We start from the raw sequence: 20,752 nt of genomic DNA on the forward strand, positions 1-20,752 counted from the left end.
TTCTTTAAGTTTGCTGGACCCAATCAAGTGTGGGTCCCAAAGAATGTTTAATCTAGTTGTCTTTTGCAGGGTGCCAGTGGAGTTGTTCGAGTTGTTTGGGTGCTTGACAGTGGAGGGTCAAGGCATATGACTGGCAATAGATCCCTGCTGACAGAAGTTAGAGAGGCAACTGGACCTACAGTAACTTTTGCTGATAATAGCAAGGGTCGTACTGTTGGATATGGCAAGTGTAAAGTTGGAAGGATCATCATAGAAGAAATTGCACTAGTTGAAGGACTACAACATAATCTCCTGAGTGTCAGCTAGTTTTGTGACAAGGGTTATTATGTTCACTTTGAAAAGGAAATATGTATAATCAAACATACCAAGGATAAACGTCCTTCACTATGTGGCATCAGGAAAGGCAATATATTTGTAGCTGATCTATCTACTGGACCAGGAAATGAATATCACTGTTTCTATGCAAAAACATCTTCTGAAGATAGTCAGTTATGGCATAAGAAACTCTCACACCTCAACTTCAAAACTATAAACTCTCTGGTCAAGAGAGATTTAGTGAGAGGTTTGCCTTCCCTGGAATTTACTTCTGATGATCTCTGTGAAGCTTGTCAGAAAGGAAAAGCAAAGAGAGCATCTCACAAAAGCAAGACCATCAATAGTATCACTGAACCATTGCATCTGTTGCACATGGATTTATTTGGCCCAGTGAATATTGCTTCAATTGATGGAGGAAGATATGCTTTGGTCATTGTGGATGACTTCTCAAAGTTTACTTGGGTTTACTTCCTAGCTTCCAAGGATGAAACTTCCCTGACAGTAATTGATCATATCAAGTTGGTTGAGTTGGAAAAGGGTGTTCCTGTAAAAGCTGTAAGATCAGATAATGGAACTGAGTTCAAGAATCAAACCTTAATCAACTTTTACTCTGACAAGGGAATCAACAGACAGTACTCAGCACCAAGAACTCCTCAACAAAATGGAGTCGTCGAAAGAAAGAATCGTACACTGATTGAAGCTGCTAGAACAATGATTGCTGAAGCAAAGCTTCCTCTGTACTTTTGGGCTGAAGCTGTGAGCACTGCCTGCTACACCCAGAACAGAACCTTGATCAATAAGGATCACATGAAAACTCCCTTTCATCTGTATAACAACAAGAAACCATATGTCAAACATCTTCATGTCTTTGGAGCCAAGTGCTTTGTTCTTAAAGATGGTGAAGAGAACTTAAGTAAGTTTGAGCCAAAGGCATATGAAGCAATCTTTGTTGGTTATACCAAAATTGCTTATAGAGTTTTTGTGATTGATACTCTGTCAGTGAAAGTTAGTGTCAATGTTACATTTGATGACACTAAACTTCCAAGTCTACAATCTGCTGATCCATCTGAGTCTCTGAAGTTTGACAACTATCCAGACTCTGATTCAGATGATGATATACCACCTGAGGTTGCAACAGGAGATGACAACAATGATAATGATCCAGGCAATGGTGGAGGAAATGGCAATAATGCTGGAGATTCCACTGATGCTAGTGGTGGATCATCAAGTCAACCTGGCAACAACTCAGGGGGAGCTGATGGATCAACTAATCACACATTTCAGCTCAATGATAATACTGCTGAATTATCAAGGACACATCTTCCAAGGGAAAGGATTTGGAGCAGAGATCATCCCTTTGATTTAATTATTGGTGATCCTGATGTTGGTGTCAAGACTAGAAGTGCTACTACAAATGAATGCCTATTCTCTGGGTTTTTATCTCAACTAGAACCAAAGAAAATAGAAGAAGCACTTGCTGATCCTGATTGGGTTCTTGCCATGCAAGAAGAACTCAATCAATTTGAGAGACAAGAAGTCTGGGCCCTGGTTCCAAGAGCAAAAGGAAAATCTACAATTGGAGCTAGATGGGTCTTCCGTAACAAGTTAGATGGTGATGGCATTGTTGTAAGAAACAAAGCCAGACTGGTTGCAAAAGGTTATTCTCAGGAAGAAGGAATTGATTACGATGAAACCTATGCTCCAGTTGCTCGTCTTGAAGCCATCAGAATATTCCTTGCATTTGCTGCACACTCCAACTTCAAGGTTTATCAAATGCATGTGAAAAGTGCATTTCTGAATGGAAAGCTAGAAGAAGAAGTTTATCTGGAACAACCCTCTGGCTTTGAAAATCCCGAGTTTGCTGATTTTGTATACTTCCTATTCAAAGCTGTCTATGGACTCAAGCAGTCACCAAGGACATGGTATGACACTCTCTCTGAATTTTTAATTGAAAACAATTTTACTAGAGGTGTCATAGACAAAACTCTCTTTTACAAATTGCATGATAAGGATATGATATTTGTACAAATATATGTTGATGATATTATATTTGGTTCTACTAACGATAACTTGTGCAAGAGATTTGCTAAGTTGATGCAGAGTAACTATGAGATGAGTATGATGGGTGAGCTGTCCTACTTCCTTAGTCTTCAAGTAAGCCAAAAGGAAGATGGAATATTCATATGCCAATCCAAGTATGTCAGAGATCTTCTTCGAAAGTTCAATCTAGAAGACTCTTCACCGGCAAAGACACCCATGGCCACTGCCACAAAGCTTGACCAGGATAAATCTGGTAAGAAAGTTGATATCACAAGCTATCGAGGTATGATTGGCTCTTTACTCTATCTTACTGCAAGTAGACCAGATATCATGTTTGCAACATGTTTGTGTGCTAGGTTCCAAGCTGATCCTAAGGAATCACATCTTATAGCCGTCAAAAGAATCTTTAGATATCTTAAGGGTACACCTGGATTAGGTATTTGGTACCCTAAGAATACTGGTTTTGACTTAACCGGCTATACAGATTCTGATTATGCAGGATGCAGGATTGATAGGAATTTAGTGAGAGGTTTGCCTTCCCTGGAATTTACTTTTGATGATCTCTGTGAAGCTTGTCAGAAAGGAAAAGCAAAGAGAGCATCTCACAAAAGCAAGACCATCAATAGTATCACTGAACCATTGCACCTGTTGCACATGGATTTATTTGGCCCAGTGAATATTGCTTCAATTGATGGAGGAAGATATGCTTTGGTCATTGTGGATGACTTCTCAAAGTTTACTTGGGTTTACTTCCTAGCTTTCAAGGATGAAACTTCCCTGACAGTAATTGATCATATCAAGTTGGTTGAGTTGGAAAAGGGTGTTCCTGTAAAAGCTGTAAGATCAGATAATGGAACTGAGTTCAAGAATCAAACCTTAATCAACTTTTACTCTGACAACTTTTACTTTTGCGAGGTCGCAACGCCAACAAACTTTTATAAACAAGCATGTCTTATTTGAAGAATAAGGAGATGGGTCCTAGCCGGCAAAAGAAGGGAAAACTCTCACAAATGTTAATTATCTTTCAAAGATGCATTCTTGTTCAAGAGGAAGGCAGATAATTTCAAATTACATATAACATAATTTCTCATCATCAATCAAGCTAGCAGTAAATATTACTCCCTCTGTCTCGACCGGTTTTTTATGTTACTTTTTGACACGCATTTTGAAACTCCTGTAAAATATAGTTACATAACATTTTTAATTTGTTGTTCCTGAGTAAAAATTTGACATTTAAATTTTATTCAAAAATAATTATTGAAAAAATATTATGAAATTAAATTTTATAAATGTATCAAAATACATACAAAAAATTGAACGAAAAAACCGTCGATACATAGGGAATATATTCTAATACATTTTCTATTAAGGGGCAGTTCGGAGAAATTTAAAAAAAGTGACTTCTTGATTAAAACAAAGAAGTGGATGAGAAGTGAGAAGTAAATAAGTTAATAAAGTGTTTTGAATAGAAATAAAAGCTCTGACAGAGAAGTTAATATTCTCATCTTCTTAAAAATGTTTTTCGGTTTTTCTAGTGTGTGCCCATGAGCACATGCTAAGCACTAAAAATTATAAGTTTGACTCATTTTGATTGACTCTTTTCTTAATAATGGTGGACCCCCGCAAATACAAAAACCACACTAATTAAAATATCTCAAACTTATAAAATTTATTATTTAGTATGTGTACATGGACACACACATCAGACAAATTCAATATTTGTACTTAATTATAAAAACAGGTCTACAAAAGCACCCGCCTCTGTCATCGTCAATACATTCTCCTTCAAAACAAACGGACACTAAAATTATTTATAAATCTTCGGCAAAAAAAAAATCATCAATCATCAATATACTTATATAAAAGAGAAGCGAGGGGCGTGTATGTGGCGCCTCTCACATCGCTCTGTTCTATTTTTCTAATTTTCTGGAATTTTTGGATGAAAAATATCAAAAATTAGAACTACCTTTTTTAGTTTTAGGTATATTAGAAGCAAGTTTTATAATCTGATTTTGTTTCAAATTATTTATGGAATATAATTTGTTTTAAGTATATTAGAAGCAAGTTTTATAATCTGATTTTGTTTCAAATTATTTATGGAATATAATAGTTTGAAAATTTTAATCTGATTTTGTTTCAGATTATTTAATTATGGGTAAGAGTAACACACAAGTCTCTCTGCACCTATAAATACCCAAACACAACCTCCTCTATCTCAATGCCACAACCCTACCTCTCGATTTCTAACTCGGTGATTTGAAAAATATCAAAAATTAGAACTATCTTTTTTAGTTTTGGGTATATTTGAAGCAAGTTTCAGAATCTGATTTTGTTTCAGATTATTTATGGAATATAATAGTTTGAAAATTTTAATCTTATTTTGCTTCAGATTATTTAGTTATGGGAAAGAGTAGCACACAAGTCTCTCTGCACCTAAAAATACCCAAACACAACCTACTCTCTCTCAATACCACAACCCTACCTCTCTCTGTTGATAGTTCTCTTGCTCGATTTCTAACTCGGTGATTTGAAAATTTTCAAAAATTAGAACTACTTTTTTTAGTTTTGGGTATATTAGAAGTAAGTCAAAGGTTGTTTATACCGTATTAAAAAATTATAGGTTGTTGCAAGCAAAGATAGTTATACACCGCTACGTGGGAGTCGAAAAATCCAAAGACGGGAAAAGAATATAGTGTTGACATGATATTGATGGATGATATCAATAAATTAACTATTAATGATGTATGTTTGTTGGTTATTCTTTTATCCGTGAGACCACTATCTCAAGGATTAAGTTAGATGTTTTTGTGCACACTCAATTCAAAAAAATTGGAGGAATGCGATAATGTAAGAACATGATTACTTTTAAAAAAAAATACAAATAAAATTAAAATTCGTCGTACACTTTAAATTGTTAATTACGTGTATAAATTTATTTTTATTTTTTCTCTATACAAATATTAATATTAAATAATTAATATAATTTTTATAGATCGGGTGTGCGGCTTCTCAACTAGTTATTTATAAATCAATTTCCAATTTCTCCGGCTCCTTGGTTAGCCCATTAATCTTTACTTTTTCCCGCACTGTCGCGTATTGACCTTCATCTCTCGACACAGTATATACCCTTTTTTAAACCCTCATTCCTTAGTTATCAACAAAACATCATATTACTCTGTAGCATAGCTTTGTATGTATCAATGGGGTTTACAATATCCAACAAGTTCTCATTTTACACTCCCACACATCTTCAAAAAATCACTTCTTTAAACCCCCACACACAACACACACTCACACACCCATCAATTTTTCTCACCCCCAAGATCAAACCCACAAAAAGTTTCAAACTTTATCAACAAATTTCGATAAAGCACCCAATTTCTGTACCTATAAGCTGCTCATTTTCAGCCCAGAGAGAAATCTTGAAGTCTTTTAGTGAAAAGATTGGATTTTTACTTGTTGGGTCATTTTTGTTTTTGGGGGTTCTTGGAGCTAAGCCTGTTTTAGCTCAGCAAGTTAGTTATAGTGAGAGTACAGAGCAAAAGGAATTGAACCATGTTAATGAAGATGAGGATGAGGAGATGTATTTGAAGTTGTTGGAGAAAGAGCCAAGGAATGTTGGGGCTTTGAAAGTGTTGGTTAGTGGGAACATGAAGAGAGGAAATCCGAAAGAGGCGGTGAAGTATGTCGAGAGGTTGATCGATGTCGAGCCTAGAGAAGTTGAGTGGAGGCTTTTGCAGGCTCTTTGTTATGAGATGACTGGGGAGCTGAGTAAGGCTAAGAAGCTTTTTAAGGAGATTTTGAAGACTAGGCCCCTCTTGCTTAGAGCTTTACATGTATGATTCTTGACTCATTTGGCCATTTCTAATTTTTTACGCTTTTTCGGAAAATGATATCTTATAAGTGGCTAATCTCATAACATATTATATTTAAAAAGAAAGGAACTATATGTCTGGGACTAAAGATACAGCTTTGTAGTTTATACTGATTGAATATTAACATTAACAATTATTGGAAACCTTTAAGTAGTTCATAGTTCACTTATATGCATTGAGCATAGGATCATTTCCTAATTTACATTAAAGTTTAACAAATATTGGAAACCTTTTAGTAGTTCACAGTTCACTTATATTCCTCGATGCATATGATCATTCTTTAATTTACATTTGGAATTAAGTTTTTTCAAGGACTGTTACGAAGGCAGGTAACATCTGAAGTTAGTTTTGAGTGTGGTATTTTAAAGGATACGGTTCTGTTCTTCTGCATCAATATATGAGAAATTTTATAATAGCATATGCCAGTTCACATTTCATATCATTCTTCAATTTACGTTTAAAAATCAAGCTTTGCAAGGGCTATTATGAATAAGGTTCCATTCTTATTGCATCAATGTTTGACAACATTTTTATATTGTTTTGTACTTGTAAGATATCTTTTACTAACAAAAGGGTAAGAAACAAACCTAGTTGTCTCTTCTTGTTTCTTTATCCTTTCGCCAACTGCATATGCAACTGAATCCATATTTTTGATTGCCCTTTTTCTTCAGGGTTTAGCTATGGTAATGCACAAGAATCTTGAAGGACCGGCTGTTTTTGAGATGCTGAATAAAGCTCTGGGGACTGCTCGTCGCCGCAAAAGAGTAATCGAGGAGAGAAACATTAGAATACTGATAGCTCAGATGCATGTTGTCAAGGTTAAAGCTTAGAATGTGCTAATTATTCTTTTGTATAAAGTTGACCTAGTTTGCTTTATAGCAATATGAGATGCACTTGTATATTAGTTATAACACCACGGTCCATGGTTGCTATACAATCAACACTTAACAGTAGCAACCAGCTTTAAGTATACACAAAAATTTCTGAAGTCGTTGCATCAAGAGAACATGGCGAGATACAAAAGTAGGAAATATAATGATTTTGGATTGAAATTAGTTTTCTTCTACATAAGTGACAGTAGCTCTTAGTTTTGCTTATGGCTTCGTCTGTGTCTTGCAGGGAGAGTTGGAGGAAGGTTTGAAAGTATATAAAGATCTTATTGATGAGAACCCTACAGATTTTCGGCCTTATCTTTGCCAGGCAAGTTACTTGCAGGTTTTTTTATGTGATACTTTAACATTACTTCGTATTTGGAAGAAGTAGACCCACAAGAGCAACTGCACACATAAAAAGGGAAGCCTAGGTTATTACCCATTCAAGATCCTGGACTATTTTCCTCAACACTTAAGACTAATTATTAACATTAAACATATTTAAACTATCCTATATACTTTCATTCTCCATCAGTTTGTCATTGCATTAAGTAAAAAAGGATGAATAATTTCCTGCTGTCCCTTCAATTTAAGAATATATTACTGTTACTTCTAAATACCATATTAATATTGAAAGAGCTATGTTAATGCTGACAAATTTACAAGAAAATGGCGAGATGTGAAATAAAGATTTGTCTTAAGAAGCAGTTAGCATTAGTAACTTGGGAGGAGCTATATTATTGCAAAGTAATGTTCTTGTGACTCCTGGAATGGAACACTTCAGAGTGGAATATTTGCTCCTGGTGTTTTTGCTTTTGAACACATGGCTGTAGTAAAAATGAGGTTAAGATGTGGAGGTAGTGATGTATAACATTGGTCTATTCAGAATCCAGATTATGATATGCTGTTTACTTGAGAAAAATTGCTATCGGTTTCTTTTTTTTTATAACAAATATCGGTTGCTTACTTGCTTGTTTAATATTTGATACTTGTTAGAATCTTGTTCAATGTCCATTTGCATTGAGTATGTTGAGTTGATAGTCCTGGTGGATAGTTGGAAATATTCCATGAACTAGTTTGGTATGTTTGAAGAAGGATCTGGTGTTAGTGGTTTTCTTATTGCCAGTTTTTACTTTTTAGTGGTTTGTTCTCCTCTCTTAGCAACCGGTGTTTTGATCTCTGATCACTGAAACTAAAACTATCCAACTTCCCTGATCATCACTCCATCAAAAGTTCAGAACTTATATAGGTTACGACTAGTGATTTACTAACTTTTACCCGCCTAACTCACCGATGGTCTGAGTTTTTAACACCGAATGTCAAGGCCAATTAAACCTCTACTAAAGGTTCTTGTAGTTATAACACGATTGAAGTAAGTAATTAGCAGACAGTATACATGATAGGGAAACGCGTCTTTTACTTGGAAATTATAGTTAGGAATTCTATATTTGTTTATTAGAACATACATTTTGTGACCGATTATTTGTCATCATGTCTGGCAGGGAATTGTGTACAGCTTGCTTGACAAAAAGAAGGAAGCTGAAGAGCAATTTGAAATATATCGAAGTCTTGTACCCGAAGAATTTCCTCAAAGAGGGTTCCTTGATGATGTAGTAGTAGCAGCAAAAACAGAATCAAGGCAACAGTTGGAGAAGGAATTTGGAGCTGAATACGTGCATAAAAAGTGAAAATCCGAACACACTCAGTAGCTCCTACATCTAACTGGCTTGATTCTTGTTTCTGCCCCTCCCTTTCCTGCACCTAGCTTGTAAAGAATGAATTGAACGTAATATAAATCGAGTTTAATGTGTCAGGTTGTAGTCGGTGTGTCAGGAAATGATGTGGTAAGATGCTTGTCGCGATAGAGGTCTTTAAGTAGTACTGTTCTCATTATGCTGTTCTGTACCACCATAAATCTGGGTGATTTCTTTGTTGTTGCTTGTAAGATAATGCGAAAATGGCTGGTGTGCTCAATATAAAGAACAAATATTTTCTGTCTAGCAGATTTGTCAATTTAGTCTTTCATTTTTCAAGAAGCAAGAAAAAGGTGATGGGCTTTGAAATGGTAATTCTCACCGATGATGCTTAGGACCAACTTATAATAACATCTGTGAAAGTTGAATCACTCGATCCATCCTTAGCTAAAAAAATTATTAATATATCAATATGTATTATAAATAAAAAAAATATAAAGATTATGTAAAAAAGCTTTGCAATCTCTGTCTATAGATATCTGATGTATAAATATCCCGATCCATTCTTCCATGAATTGCTGAAAGCGAAAAGAGGTTTATCAAAATTTAAGCGAAAATTCAAAATGACTCTTCAAATTAATTTTTTTTTTTTGGTTATATTTGTCGAACATGTATAGCCTGAAATCTGGTTTTATTTGCAAAGTTGTACGGTCTAAATCTGAAAGATTTCATATCATTTATTACCATTTCGAAATGATATTATCTATTTATAATCGAAAATATTAATAAAATACTAATTATAAATTGTAATCAATCAATAAAATATCTAAATTGGAGATGCTCTGATATACTTCCTTTTCATTCACGCATTTTATTTGGACACATTCTATGTCAGTTAGATTCATTTTTAACTGTTTCATTTATCTTTTAACATGTTTGAGATGATGTTTTTCTTATAATATTAATTAACAAGTCTTATTATGTTACACTCATTTTTCTAATCCTTCTGAATTTTGTTTTATTTCTTAAATTTTATATCTAAACAACAAAAATATTAACATCATTATTTGGGAACCGGAATGCTACTTGTTCGTTATTTATTAAAGAGTTTGTCTAGTGTGTTCATGAGCACATGTTAAGCATCAAATTCCGTGAGTTTGGAATTTTTATTGAGGTAGTTCGTGAATTTGCAGGAGTTCACCATTATAAAGAAATAGAAGCCAATCAAAATCCAATTTATAAAATTTGGTGCATGTGCCCATGGCACACCCTCGGACCGTTCATTAAAATATCGACAGTTAAAATACATGAGGTGAACTAAAATCTTGTTATCAAAACGTGACAGAAATAAAAATTGGACCCGTACTGTAATTTATGGGCTTTGAGATGGACAGCCCAGTTCTTCTTAATTGCAGCAGAGTTAGCTAATTGATTCTGTGTGTAACTGTGTGCACAGGCTCCAGCACTCTGCAACTGTTTATCCTCTTCCTCACCCACAACCCAAGTGTATCAAAACTACCATATTGGTAATCTCTCTCTCTCTCTCTCTCTCTCTGTGTCCAGACAAGTGTTTGCTTTGTCCAAGGTGGTACAAATACTATAATGTTTTCTTGAATATGAAACACATGTACAGTCACTAGGCTTCTTGGAGTTGGGAGGTGATGGGTCCCCTTACATTATCTGTTGATATGAAAAGCTCTTCTTCAGGTTAACTATACTCTCAATGTTTCATTCAAGCACTGGTTTGACATTTTTTTATGGTTTAATTGTTAATTAGAATTGTAACTCTTGGTAAAGATTGTTGCTTTTTAGTTAGTGAATTATAGTAAAAGCTGTAATTATGTGATTGAATATTATTGGTTTTATATTCCAACATTCATCTGAATTGCATTGCTGTTGTTAACTTGTGTTGATTTCTAAAGCTTGATTACTTTTCGGGAAAAACCAAAGCCATACGTGTATTTTGTGATATATTCTTGAGGATATGAATGCTTTATAGAATATGTTTAGCTTGATCAGATTAATGTGCTTGATGTATAAATTTTTTTATTTAATATAGTAATTTATTATATCAAGTGGAAGCCAACTAGCTTAGTAGAGTATGTGTTTGTGGAATTGTCTCGGTGTTTAACTGATAAAGGAAATAAAGATTTGTATGAAACCTCCTTCATGTACAAGCTTATTTTGTGATGCTTTAGTTTTTATGTTACTGGTTCTTGTTAGAGCAGGTGATATGGTTTTGCAGATGCATCCAGTAGGAAATTGCAGAGCCTGCAGTTGCAAAAGAAGAACTTTTTTGCATCAGTGAGCACAGGAGAGGAAAAGCCATTTGATTTTCTTCGAACTCTATTTGGTATGCTTGTAAGAGTATTCCAAAATTTTATTCATTTGAATTGATCAAGTCTAGTTTTTGACTCAGGGTCCAGGCTTACTGCAAAGGCCGTCACACATATCAAACTTCCCACCTAGTTGTAGATCTAAGTATTTAACATCCGAATTTGTATTTGGATTTGAATATTTATAAGTAAATTTCTAGATTTCTCAAAGCAGAAACCTTTTCGTTGTCAAAATTTAACATGAATATGATAACATTTTACTGTTTGTTAATACCTTGTGGCATTTTTCAGAGGGTTTCATAGCAGGAGGCACAGCTGGAGTAGTTGTTGAGACAGCTCTATATCCGATTGATACAATAAAGACGCGATTACAGGCAAGTGAACTGTTTTTAAATATGACGATGCATATTCTTGTTATGTTTCTTTTTTCTTTATTCAACTAAATGTTCCCTTCAAGAAGAACATTTAGTTGGATAATAAGAGTATAGACGGTCAACTGATTTTATCATAGGTCATGGGGCGACGGTAATGGTTTGCTGTACCTTGCACTAATTAAGTTCTACAAAAAACCGAAAGCATGCTTGTGGTTCTCCAATTAAATATGCTGTACCAACTGCTCGGAACATTTACCTTCATGTATTTGTGTGACAATGTCCTTTATTTTGTCTACACATAACCTTCACATAGACCTTTTTTCTACTATTATAATAAGAACAGTCATACCATGTTTTCCTTTCTTCAAATTCCGGAACTTCCCATTAAAATCTGAGAGGAACTAGGAAGCATCTTATTGTTTGTTAGTTAAAATTCATGTGGCAAGTAATTTAGTATTTGTAAGAAAGATAATGAGTGATAAAACTAGTTTAGCTCTTCAAAAAAGCATTTTTTTTTAAAACAAGCCAAGTCCTTCCTCAAATATTTGATTTTGTCTTTGTAAGAAAGATAAAGAGTGATGAAACTAGCTTAGCTCTTCAAAAGAGCATTTTTTTTTAAAAAGAAGCCAAGTCCTTCCTCGAAGATTTGATTTACTATTTGTAAGAAAGATAAAGAGTGGTGAAACTAGCTGAGCTCTTCAAAAGAGCACTTTTTTAGATGAAGCTATGACGCAGCACAATGACAAGAATAAGGTTATAATAACAAGATTATGATAAGAACAATAAGAACAGTGATTAATACCCTTGGGAGATTGAACCGCAGAACAATCTCTACCCCAAGCTATCCCCAAATTGATACATTATCAATATTCAGAGAAAAGTTTTATATATATAATCAAAGTCTGCCTCCATAAGGAGCTAATACATGCATATAAATAGGCTGTTCACAGACCAACACAGCCAGGTAAAATTAGTAGTTCAACTCCCACCTAACTAGCAATAATATCTAGCTGCAACTACTAACAGCTAGATTGTACACACAGTCAACATACATAGTCACTACCATCATAAGTAGGATACACACTAAACCTGTTTTAAGTTGAAACTAATTTTACATATAACTAAATTAGCTACTAGTAAATAAAATATATCCCTTTTGTTATTATTCCCCATCATTCTCCCCTTGTTAGAAAAAACTCGACCACGAGTTTTGTAGAAGGCAAGAGTCATGTAAGATTGCGACGGAACCAAAAAGACCTTTATGCACTTCTTCAAAAGTATCAACTCTGTTCTCAAATAACGTTGGAAACTGATCTGCCTGTGAAGGATATTTAAACAAATTTCTGGAATGATGAACTCGATGTGTTCAACCTCAATAATATCATCATCGGCCATTTTTTCCTCTTGAACAACTGGAACACTTTCTGCAAAAGATTCCACAAAAATGTCTGTTTTGTGCTCTTTGCAATCCAAAGAATCTGAAACAAGCACATTATCCTCGCGCAACTGATTTTCTGTATTTTTATCTTCAACATGATTGATTTCCAGTGCAATTTCATCTCCTTTGACTATTTCTTCCTTCTCCAAATTGGATTTGTGATTCCCGCTAAGAAGTTGAGGTATAAACATTTCATAAAACCTCTGTTGTCTCTTCTCACTCTTTTCCTCTTCTTCTTTTCTCAATTGAACTTTGTACTTTTGTTTCAAGTTTTCAAGTTCATAATATGATTTATCTAACTCCTTCAATGTAAGCTCATATTCAAATAGCTTGTTTCGATGATAACAGGCATAAATCTCATAGTGTAAGGAATCACATTCATCCTGAAGACAGTGTATATTATCCTTTACTATCTCAATTCCAGACTTTATACGCTTGGACATGATTTAATAGACAGAATTGGGGCTGATTTTCTCAAATTCAGAAGTTTAAGGGTCTGAACAGTCAGTAGATCAGAGGTTACAAAGGCTGCACATATTTGTTTTAAACGCAGCAGCAGTTTAGAAAAGCAGCCGCTTTCAATAAGTTTCTTTTTCTCCTTTTTTCTTTCTTGTCAATTTTCCTCCCTGTTGCTTCTCTCTATGATCTTTCTTGATCTCTTTTCCCAGACCTGTTATCTTTTCTGCTTTGGTGAGTAATTGTGGGTGTGATGCTTGTTTCAATTAGTAAGTGTATGGATTGCGTTGTGAGAACTGAAACCTAGTGTTTAAAGGTTTAAAAAAAAAAAGAGTGGTGCAGCTTTGTAGGTTACTGGGCAGCAAATGGAAGTGGTTGAATCTGGTGGTGCCATGGTAGTGATATGATGGTGTTATATTCCTGATTGTTTGGTAAAGAGGAATGGTATTCAAGGACTGAAATTAGGTTTCTGGATTATATGTAGAATTGGTCAGGTTTGGACAGAAATCAGGGTGAATACAGCAGCTGATGAACAGTAACAGTAGGATGAACTTTAACAATGATAACAACCAGAATTTTAGCTCTGACGCCAATTTGACGCAGCACAATTATAAAGAATAAGATAACAATAACAAGATAATGATAAACACAACAAGAACAGTGATTATAAACCTCGGGAGATTGAACCGCAGGACAATCTCTACCCCAAGCTATCCCCAAATTGATACATTATCAATATTCAGAGAAGAAGTTATATATATAATCAAAGTCCGCCTCCATAAGGAGCTAATACATGCATATAAATAGGCTGTTCACAGACCAACACAGCCAGGTAAAATTAGTAGTTCAACTCCCACCTAACTAGCAATAATATCTAGCTGCAACTACTAACAGCTAGATTGTACACACAGTCAACATACATAGTCACTACCATCATAAGTAGGATACACACTAAACCTGTTTTAAGTTGAAACTAATTTTACATATAACTAAATTAGCTACTAGTAAATAAAAGATATCCCTTTTGTTATTATTCCCCATCAAGCTAAGTACCTTCCTCAAAAATTTGTATGTACATATAAACGTCTCAATGTTCAAAAAAGTTATAATTGTGAAATTGGATGTTTGACAGATTAAAAGCTTATGCATCTGTAATGCTCTTATTAGGCAGTCCGTGGTGGAGGTCAGATAATCCTCAAGGGGCTATATTCTGGGCTAGCTGGAAATCTTGCTGGCGTCCTACCGTAAGTGCAGTTAACTTCATCAGCATTTGTTGCTAATCCATCTTCCAATTCATTTAAGCTGTCTTTTCCTTGAGCTAAATTATATGGTCCTTAGTTCAGTTGTTTGCTCATCTGATGATACGTTTATTCACATCTGTGGGTTGACTATGTTTGCAAATACTGCAATATAAATGCATCTTGGACCCTACATGTCAAAATACAGCAGATTTCAATGTCAATCAGATAATCTGAGCATATTACATCTATCTAGTGATGCTAAAATTCTGTGCATGTTTGTAATTTATTCGGAAACATAACCAATTATTAATTTCATTGGCTGCCCATTGTTTACAAAAGTGGGATCTCACGAGTTTATATATTTTTTTACGGGTTTATCTACTTTTTGTCGCAAGACATCAGTTTTAAGATTACACTTGTTGTTAAGCCAGTACACTCAAGGATGCTATCTGTTTGTATATTTAGTAAGTTAATATGATCCTTTTGTTATGCTTACTGTTGTTGCTGAACTTCAAACAAGGCAACTGATACTGTCAGATGGCTATAAACTGGACAGGGTCTAACACAAAGTTATAAATGAATCTTCTGTTTCTAATGAACTACATGTTGATCCCAGCTTTTTCACTCGGCATTTTCCAAAGGATATAATGTGATACGAAGGGTCACAATTTTTTTTAAGGAATGACACATGAAATAAATCAAATAATTACAATAATCAGCATTCAGCAAGTACAGGGTTCATAAATACAATGTGTAGGTGCCAGTGTATATAATACTCATCTGAAACAAAATATCTGAGAATTAAGGCTCCTAGCTTTATTCTAAAGTCCTATCCTGGACTTCATTGACAAACTAATAAATAAATTCTTTTTACATTTTTATAAGTTTAGTGTTGTGTTTTTAGTGATACAAGTAAACCTCTCCATAAAACAGTACCCACTTATAAGTTAGAAAAAAATACGTTGTTTAAGTATTGAATAAAAGCTGGTCTTAGACTTCTAAAATCGCATGATCAGCTTTTCCTCACTTCAATTTAATTTCTAGTAAAAAATTTGCAAGGAAAAAAGGGTATGGACAATTACCTTTTTTTTTTACTGGAGTAGATGATTTTATGAAAATATTTCTTTATGCAGGGCTTCTGCATTGTTCATTGGTGTCTATGAACCTGCAAAGAAGAAGCTGTTGGAGATGTTTCCTGAAGATCTTAGCGCTCTTGCTCATCTGGTATGCGTTTCTTTACGTACATTCATCTGGTATGCGTCTTTACGTACATTTTTAATAGTCATATTATGCAACAACTTTGTCAAAACAATTATAAAAATTTTGGTTTGTTTCTTTAAAAACACATTTGGTAAATTTGCTTCCTTTTTATGAACAATAATCAGAAGAAAATTATCTACTGTTCTGCAATATTAGTATCCGTGGAGGCTGGAGCCAATCAATAGCTGCAATTGAGCAGTCTATTACTCTACACTGTAGAAGCATTTTGTTTTGTGATTCCAACTATAGCCTGGAATCTGTTACTTAGTAGGAAGACTTTGACAGATAGATAAACTTTGTTTTACTTTCTTCTTATGAACGTATAGCATGGGAAATTATAATACAAGGGTATGAAAGAATTTATTCCTTCAAAAGGATTTTCATTACCATTTCATGTTCCTAGAACTTCCAGAAAACCTCGGAGGCACACGGAAATATATGTGTTTTTTTAGTGTGATACTTAGGCATGAGGATATGTACATTGTTACAACCATGCTGTTGCGGTTCCTTGCTTTTTGTTAAGTATAAAAGTGGGGTTCTAACTATATGAACTGGCGTATCACTAATGTCTTAGTGAATCACAAGCCATTTCTTAATACTTCGAAAGGTGTTGAAAATCATGTAGAGCGCAGGTGCTTGTGGTGGGCTTGCTGCTTCTCTCATCCGTGTTCCCACTGAGGTAGATAACAATATTTAATTTTGATGTAATTGTGCAGGTTCTGCACCACTATTATATTTTGTTTTAAGATTTCTAAGATATGCTTCATATTTCCAGGTTGTTAAGCAAAGGATGCAGACCGGGCAATTTGCTTCAGCCCCTAATGCTGTACGCATTATTCTTTCCAGTGAGGGTTTCAAAGGGTTATATGCGGTATACATTCAGTTCTTTTTGTTGTTTATTTTGAGGCAGCAGTTGTATACTATACTATTTTTCCATCCCGTCCCTTCTCTACTAAAAGACCAACTGTACTGCATTCCTTCAAAATTTTATTTTTATTGTAGTTATTTAGTATATCTCTAATCAGATGTTGTTACTAATAAGCAACTTAAGGTTGATGAAGATAGACATAGTTGCATAATTATAATTGACTGACGAGCTTTCACCTTTATTGATTGTGCAGGGCTATGGATCTTTTTTGCTGCGTGATTTGCCATTCGATGCAATGCAATTTTGCATCTATGAGCAACTTCGAATGGGGTATAAACTGGCGGTAATATCTCTTTTTCATATCTTCACTCCTCTCTTCCAAGGTATATCTTTGTGCGAGGGAAGCTAACTGGTTCATTAAAATAAACAAGTGCACAATCTCTTGAGTGTTAATGGAAAAACAGATTTATATGGTCCATGCCTTGGTGGTTTCACTTCTCATATTTGTCAATACAAATCTGGCACAGTACATAGTCAACAAAAACTTGATATATAGCTTTCTCTTATTGTGTTAAGTAATAAGCAATAATTTGTATAACATTTAGTATTAATATTTTCATGGTCCTTGCATCTTGTAATTACAAATAATAATGTATTCTCTGTGTATGGTAAATGAGATTGGCGCATTAAGCAGCCTGTAACTGTTTCAAATCCAAAAAGTACCTGTTGGAATTCTGACCTATCTAGTCTCCTTAGTCTTTAGTATTGACAGGAAAACTTTACATTACTGAATGGTAAGATTATCTATATGCACCTCTTAAATTATTCTCTATTTTTTTTATTCAGATATATTTGTCATTGCTTCCAACAATTAGAGTGCAGTCTGCTTCTAGTATTATTATGCTATAGTTTGATTTTTGAGCAAGTGAAAGCAACCAATTAGACTACTCACCAGCTTGAAATTTTTAGGACTTGTCAGATCAGGAATATTAATTAATTTATAAATGTCTGGCCTTATAACATTGTAGCACACTTGCATTTCTATAGTTTGATCGCATGTGTATTATTACAATCTTCTTTGCACCACTTTCAGGCGAAGAGAGAACTAAATGATCCTGAAAATGCTATAATTGGTGCTTTTGCTGGTAATTTTTTTATATTTATGAACATAGTCTTTCAGTTCCTATAGGTTAATTGTTTCGTTTTCTTGTTCAATGATATCTTGCTTAATATCAAGCTCTCTGCATACCCTATATTTCTGCTTATACGTAGTAAGCTACCTAGATGTCAAATAAAGTCTGGAAGATGTATAGCGGGCTCGTGTCACTAACATGAAGGCAACATCAATTGTGGCAACTAAGTGATAATTGCTGATTTACTCGTTGTCGGCAGAGCTCCGCCCTTCCAAACTTTCATAAATTCATTAAAAAGTGTAGTCAGCATGTCAACATAGAGAATCTTTTACCACCGAAAACAAAAATGTTTTATTTGCACATCCAACAATTGGTGGATCCCCACATGGCATCAATTGGAAGCCAGCAAAGAGTACACATCCTCTTCCTCTTCCTAGCCTCTGAGAAGTCTTATGATTTCCCCCCCTTGTCAATAACTATAGTCTCTTTTACATTACCTTTGTTAATGAACTTTTAAGGTGCTGGCCATTAATCTTCGACTATTGGAGTCTAAAGATCTAGAGTCGTAAAATTCCATTGGATTTCTGCAGGCTCAAAGTGTGTGACAAGAATATGGAAGAATGTTGGAAGATTCATTGTGCATAGTACCGAGTTTTCCCAATATGAAATGCTAATTGAATTTATGGAGTGTTGTTTATGTTTTAAACATCATGCAAACCTGCAAAGCATTAAATAAAGCACGGTACAGATTATATCTGTACATCTGATAGTTGTTATTGCATGACTTTCAAAATTTAATCAGCACAAATGAAATTCTTTCTCTTTTTTCTTTCTTGAAATTATTTAAATCTTCTTGATTAACTTGTCAGTTTATCAACATTAACTTGCATAAATTTTATTAAGGTAATTGAGACCATGGACAACTGAAAAACCCTTTATTTATAGTTTATATAACATCCAAGTATTGGGCTAATGGCAAAACTCTGTTGAGCTAAATTGTTTAACTTTATTTTACTTGGTTTTCATCAGCACCTTTTGGTTAACAGTGAAGGTCTCACATAACATTAAACGGAAACTCCCAAATGAGTTCACACATGCAATCGATTACTTATGGTATGTGTATGAAATGGTCTATTGCAGGTGCAGTTACTGGAGCTATAACTACACCACTTGATGTGATAAAAACAAGGTTAATGATACAGGTATGTCCTATAGATTATAGTAACCCTTTCATCTCTTTTAAATTCTGCTGCATGGCGTTCAAAAGCATCTGGCTAGGATGCATTTTATTAGTTTTTCCCATTATGCTGGTAAGATATAGCATTTTCTCTGCTATTTTTGCAGGGATCAGGAAACCAGTACAAAGGAATAGTTGATTGCGTTCAAACTATAATCAGAGAGGAAGGTCCTCCTGCCCTCATAAAGGTTCGCTTATAGCTTTACCAAATTTTGTTAATATACATACTAAGCTAGTCCCCTTCACTTTACCACAATCAAGTGGATTTAATTGTAATATATATATATGCTGTGAAAGAAAGAAGATAGAGTACAGTAATAGATTTGATGAAGCTTCTATAATAATTAAGGTATAAGAGGAACTTAAATACTAAGGTATTACGAGATATGCAGAGTTCTTCTCACCTTATATCCGAGTAAAGTGAAATTTGTATAGCATAAATTTGTTGCAACATTGAAGTACTAGCAATCAGTAAAGACAGTCCTAGCGGGAGAGAATCCCGAAATAGAGAAACACACAAGTTTCATAATTATTCTGTGGTTTCAGGGCATTGGGCCAAGAGTGCTGTGGATAGGTATTGGGGGATCAATATTCTTTGGTGTTCTAGAGAGTACAAAGAGGTTGCTGGCAGAGAGGCACTCGACACATCAAAACTTAGACTCAAAGAAAGATTAGGTGGAGAGCTTCATTCTGCATACAAATTAGGTTTCTTGTACAATATTAAATTTTGTAGCATTATAATTCCTGGATATCATTTTTGTATAGGAGATGGGAGTTTCAACAATGGAAAGAAAAAACTTCAGATACCCCTGGAAAGTTTGTTTAGTCACTGTAGTGTATAATGGGCATGGTTTTCCCCTCCATTTTTTGAATAAGTACTTGTGTTTAACATTCGGTGCTTTGGCAACCAATTTTTTTTGATAAAATAAGTTCTTGTATTTTTTTTTAAAACATCAGTATTTTAGAATTTTTTTGAATATAAATGTTAAAGATGTGTTTCACATTTGTTATTTGATAAAAAAATAAGTACTTATTTCAAAAAAAAATAAATTTATGTACTTTTTTTTTTTTATAGAAATTAGTTCTTATTTCTGAAAAATAAGCCCAATTTGCTGAAGCAAATCGTTTTTTCCAGGAAAAAAATACAAGCCAAAGTAGAATAATACGAAATGGTATATTTTGTTTTTTAGCGTCTCGAAATCCATGTACATAGTGTACAAAATGTGCGCATGCACTGAGGTTATATTTGGCGTATTTATGGAGGTGGGCCTGTGGGGCGAGTTGAGGAGTGAGCTGTCTACTGTCATATGGCCGGGCCTGCTGCAGATGGGCTGGAGATGGGCCTTGGCCAGCCTATAATGTTGATAATCATAACAAATAGTAACAGCTGCAGCACAGCGTGTGTTTCGTACATTTTGACAACAATGTGGGATATATGCAATGCATGTCTCCTTTCTTCTTAAACTCTCTGCAGCGTAAGATTGTGAGAGATGATGTGGGGATTTTCATGACGCATTCAACAGTTGTATTGTACTTGCTGCATTTCTACTAAGCTTTGTTTTTTTAGCTTGTAAGCCACCTTTTTTATTTTTTTAATAATTGTTTAACAATAT

The 20,752-nt window shown here is 34.5% G+C and overlaps 2 protein-coding genes across 3 annotated transcripts; both read left to right on the forward strand.

Annotated features, from left to right (window-relative positions):
* The first annotated feature begins 5,426 nt into the window (after window positions 1-5,426).
* Window positions 5,427-9,102, forward strand: LOC108227799 (protein SLOW GREEN 1, chloroplastic). The gene is made up of 4 exons (XM_017403184.2): window positions 5,427-6,191; window positions 6,902-7,048; window positions 7,350-7,430; window positions 8,605-9,102. Exons 1-4 carry the CDS (start codon window positions 5,556-5,558, stop codon window positions 8,788-8,790), a joined length of 1,050 nt encoding a protein of 349 aa, XP_017258673.1. The 5' UTR covers window positions 5,427-5,555; the 3' UTR covers window positions 8,791-9,102.
* A 1,052-nt stretch (window positions 9,103-10,154) lies between these two features.
* On the forward strand, window positions 10,155-20,030 carry LOC108205336 (S-adenosylmethionine carrier 1, chloroplastic/mitochondrial). Of its 2 annotated transcripts, XM_064092773.1 has the most exons (14): window positions 10,182-10,322; window positions 10,430-10,503; window positions 11,042-11,149; window positions 11,424-11,510; window positions 14,572-14,644; window positions 15,775-15,865; window positions 16,527-16,580; window positions 16,677-16,772; window positions 17,023-17,112; window positions 17,863-17,914; window positions 19,043-19,104; window positions 19,247-19,327; window positions 19,686-19,814; window positions 19,905-20,030. In XM_064092773.1, exons 2-13 carry the CDS (start codon window positions 10,458-10,460, stop codon window positions 19,812-19,814), a joined length of 969 nt encoding a protein of 322 aa, XP_063948843.1. In that variant the 5' UTR covers window positions 10,182-10,322; window positions 10,430-10,457; the 3' UTR covers window positions 19,905-20,030. The 2 variants fall into 2 exon arrangements, with proteins under 2 accessions (XP_063948842.1, XP_063948843.1); XM_064092772.1 differs by having other exon boundaries at window positions 10,155-10,322; window positions 19,686-20,030.
* Window positions 20,031-20,752: the final 722 nt, after the last annotated feature.

Source organism: Daucus carota, chromosome 1 (assembly GCF_001625215.2).
Source record: "Daucus carota subsp. sativus chromosome 1, DH1 v3.0, whole genome shotgun sequence".
Lineage (NCBI taxonomy): Eukaryota > Viridiplantae > Streptophyta > Magnoliopsida > Apiales > Apiaceae > Daucus > Daucus carota.

What these genes read in the sequence shown, in the direction of transcription:
- LOC108227799 (XM_017403184.2), top strand. Translation starts at nt 5,556, where the DNA reads ATGGGGTTTACAATATCCAACAAGTTCTCATTTTACACTCCCACACAT. An exon ending in TCTTGCTTAGAGCTTTACAT is followed by an intron (nt 6,192 to 6,901) that starts GTATGATTCTTG and finishes CTTTTTCTTCAG; the next exon opens with GGTTTAGCTATGGTAATGCA. An exon ending in CTCAGATGCATGTTGTCAAG is followed by an intron (nt 7,049 to 7,349) that starts GTTAAAGCTTAG and finishes TGTGTCTTGCAG; the next exon opens with GGAGAGTTGGAGGAAGGTTT.
- LOC108205336 (XM_064092772.1), top strand. Translation starts at nt 10,458, where the DNA reads ATGGGTCCCCTTACATTATCTGTTGATATGAAAAGCTCTTCTTCAG. An exon ending in TTTTCTTCGAACTCTATTTG is followed by an intron (nt 11,150 to 11,423) that starts GTATGCTTGTAA and finishes GGCATTTTTCAG; the next exon opens with AGGGTTTCATAGCAGGAGGC. An exon ending in GAATGGGGTATAAACTGGCG is followed by an intron (nt 17,113 to 17,862) that starts GTAATATCTCTT and finishes CACCACTTTCAG; the next exon opens with GCGAAGAGAGAACTAAATGA.